This window comes from Psammomys obesus, unplaced genomic scaffold (genome assembly GCF_907164565.1).
Source record: "Psammomys obesus unplaced genomic scaffold, mPsaObe1.curated_primary_1811, whole genome shotgun sequence".
NCBI lineage: Eukaryota > Metazoa > Chordata > Mammalia > Rodentia > Muridae > Psammomys > Psammomys obesus.
Window position 1 is genome coordinate 9,788,538 of NW_026596034.1, and position 3,396 is coordinate 9,791,933.

A 3,396-nucleotide genomic window follows, 5' to 3' on the forward strand; every position below is an offset into this window, starting at 1 on the left:
TGGGAACAGGCACAGGCAAACAAGAACCGAAGGGAAGGAAGCAATCCTTAAGTTCCTTAACAAGGGTGACGGTGGGAGGAGCTTCCACTCGCCTTAGAATGCCATCATGATGTGTCAAACTGCATCACAACCAGCTGTGGAACCTGGAAGCCCAGAGCCAGGGCAAGCGCTGAGGCACACAGCACTGCTGCCTCCGTGCTTTGGCTGTGCTACCTGGCTCTTCAGGCAGCTTTCATTGTGATTTCCACAAGTATGGACTCTACCAAGGCTCACTGTGGCCTGGAGCCCAAATTCTCTCCCTCTCCCCACTCCCCACCGTAAAGAAAATTTCCATCAAGTGTTCTAAGGTCAGGACTGCCACCTCGAACAAAGAGCAGATTCATCAACTGAATTCTCTTTCGTCCTGTCACCTACATCTTCACATTCCAACTGTCTTCATAATCCAACTGATTCCAATACCGAAAGCGAGACTGAGTCTGAGCTCTTCTGCCTGCATTTTCTGACTGTGGACATGATGTCCTGTACGGATACCACATCTACAAGTGATCCTGGCAACATCAAGAAGACATCTAAGCAAGAACACCCGCTGAAAGTCCAGCAGACCTGCACTTTGACAGGGAATCCAGAAAGTAGCAGGAGAGATGACGGTGAGCACATGAGAAAAAGCAGAGCAGCTATTCCTTCTCTGTTGTATCATGGGCAACAGTGTGAGATCAGGAACCCTGAATATCCATCTATGGGACAAAAGAGGAAATGGCAGGCTGAGGGAGGAAACAACTTTCCCTCTGAGGAAGGACCTGAGCCTCAGAAGAAGGTAAAAGAAGATAACCTTGAAATCGACCCTGGGTGCAAACAGCTGGTCCAGGGTCAGATACACAATGCCCAGGAACTGGGTAGAGTACAGGGAAAGCCCAAAGAGTACACCCAAAACCATCAGGATGAAGCTACTGCTGAGGTGAAGCTTTCCGATGGTGGCAAGGGATGCAAGCGACCATACTGCAACATAGAACAACATGTTGAGAAACACCACAAAGGAAAATACCAAAGGTTGTTGGAAGAGCTTCAACCTATTGAGACTGTGAGCTCTGACACTCACAGCACTCACTTAAGCCCTGTGGACACCTTGAAGGGCATCAAATCCTGTGTGGAAGGACAAAGTCACAGGTCCAAAACAAATCACTCTGAGGCAAAACAGCCTGACAGTGATGTCCCAGAAGATCAGTTACCAATCAAAGATGGAGAAAGACGCTCAGAGGTGGAAATCTGTCATCCAGAAAAGAGGGACCAAGGAAACATCCAAGAGGGGAAAAGGAGACACCACCCCCAGCCAGACTTCCTGGGAAGAGCCCAGACCCAGCTCTCCACAGACAGGGTCAGCAAAAACACCCTCATCCAAATCAAAGTGCCCAAAACACCAGAGGCCAACAATCAAGAGGAGGGAGGAGAGCTGGACCGTGGCTCTGACATCACAGCAGAAATGGAGAAAGAAATTCAAAATGCCCTTGGCCCAGGGCCACAAGATGAAGTTTTGAGTTGTGCTTTTAAACTGCACACTAGAACAGACATGCACACACTTAAGGACATGCAGTGGCTCAATGATGAAGTCATCAACTTTTATATGATCCTACTCATGCAAAGAACTCAAACTCAAGGTTACCCCACACTGCACGCATTTAACACCTTCCTTTATACCAAACTAAAGAGTGGGGGTACAAATCTGTAAAAAGGTGGACCCAGGCCATAAACCTTTTTGAGAAAGAACTGATTCTGGTGCCCATACACCTGGATGTCCACTGGAGCCTGGTGGTGGCAAATTTAAGACGGAAGAGCGTTGTCTACTTAGACTCGATGGGGCAGGAGAGACCTGACATTCTTAAGCTGATTTTCCACTATCTGCAGGATGAGAGCAAGGCGAGAAGGAATATAGATCTGAACCCTTTGGACTGGAAGCAGTGCAGCATGACAGCAGAGGAGATTCCCCAGCAGCTGAATGGAAGTGACTGTGGAATGTTCATGTGTAAATACGCAGACTACATCTCAAGAGGCCAGCCCATCACCTTCTCTCAGAGGCATGTGCCTCTGTTTAGGAAGAAGATGGTGTGGGAAATCCTGCACAGCTGCTTACTGTAGCTGTGCCCACCTGGCTGTTGAGGCTGCTCTGCAGCCTTTCATGGATGTGGCTGAGGACTTCAGACAGGGTGGGTTGAAGAGCCTTGACACAGGACTGGAAAAAGTGGGTGATGCCCCACACTGCTCTGTGTAGTGCATACGTAGAGCGAGGAAGAGCTAGCTGCATCTGAAGCCATCATCAAGATGATGTGCCCGTCACAATTAGAAACCATTCAACCCACACAACACAACATGGGCTCAAGCATGCTGCTTCAGAGACTTTATCTGTGAAAAAGGCCAATGTTGGATTCCTCTTCCAATTACTTTCCTTTTTTTGTTTTTATTTTGTTTTTGGTTTGGTTGGTTTGGTTGGGTTTATTTCATATTTGACTTTTTAAATTTCTTGTAATTTTTCTGTTCATTTATATGGGTTTAATTAATGGCCAGAGGCTGTTTTCAGTGCTTTTTAGTATGAAATTCTCTACTGTTTGCTTGAACTCTTTGTATCTAAAATGACTGTCAATCCAAGTGCCAGCCTCAATGGGGGATCAGGCTGTTTGCCATAATTGAAGCATGGGGGCAGGGGACAATACAGGAGTTTCACAGTATTGTTGAACTCTGACCATGTGACCTAGGTTGGGGTTCAGCTACGAGTATTAGGAAAAGCATCACAGAGGTTTCAAGATACACTATTCTCTGAACCTAAATTGATCAGGTTTGCTCTTTGAGGGGAATTAAGTAACCATAATTGGAAATGTGTATGTTTTCAACCTGCACTCCTTGAATACATGTCCTAGCTTTTCCAGTGCTGTACTGACCACTTCATCCCAAAGAAAAATCTTTATTTTAAATCTCTTTCATTAAAATGTATTTCTTCTACACATTAAGATGAAACTAAATATTTTCATCAAAGTTTACATTCTCCCCCTTATGCACACAATAAGTATAGACTTAGTGATGCTGACTGTTGATATTGCCAGGTATAATATAATACATTTACAGAAGAAATTTGAGTTCAATTTTTCTGTTAATTTGAAATCTTACCTCTGTTTCCATGAAGTTTTTATTTAGTAAAATTTAATGCTGTTTGATCATACTTCACAATATCTTGTCCCTGATATTGCTCACATGGTGTCATGAGTTTGTCTGAGAAAACTGACAAGCACAAACATACCTGGGAAGGATTCCTCAGTGTGCCTGGACACCGTTCACACATATGTAAGTCACTGGCAGTTCTTTTGTTCTGAGCCCAGGATGCAAAGACACAATTCTTTAGTGAGCATCCCT

At 44.9% G+C, this 3,396-nt stretch overlaps 1 protein-coding gene across 1 annotated transcript; it reads left to right on the forward strand.

Annotated features, from left to right (window-relative positions):
* The first annotated feature begins 514 nt into the window (after window positions 1-514).
* On the forward strand, window positions 515-2,130 carry LOC129686846 (sentrin-specific protease 2-like). Its single transcript, XM_055620978.1, is given in 2 exon segments — window positions 515-1,703; window positions 1,706-2,130. Coding segments are annotated over 2 exon segments (1,614 nt in total).
* Window positions 2,131-3,396: the final 1,266 nt, after the last annotated feature.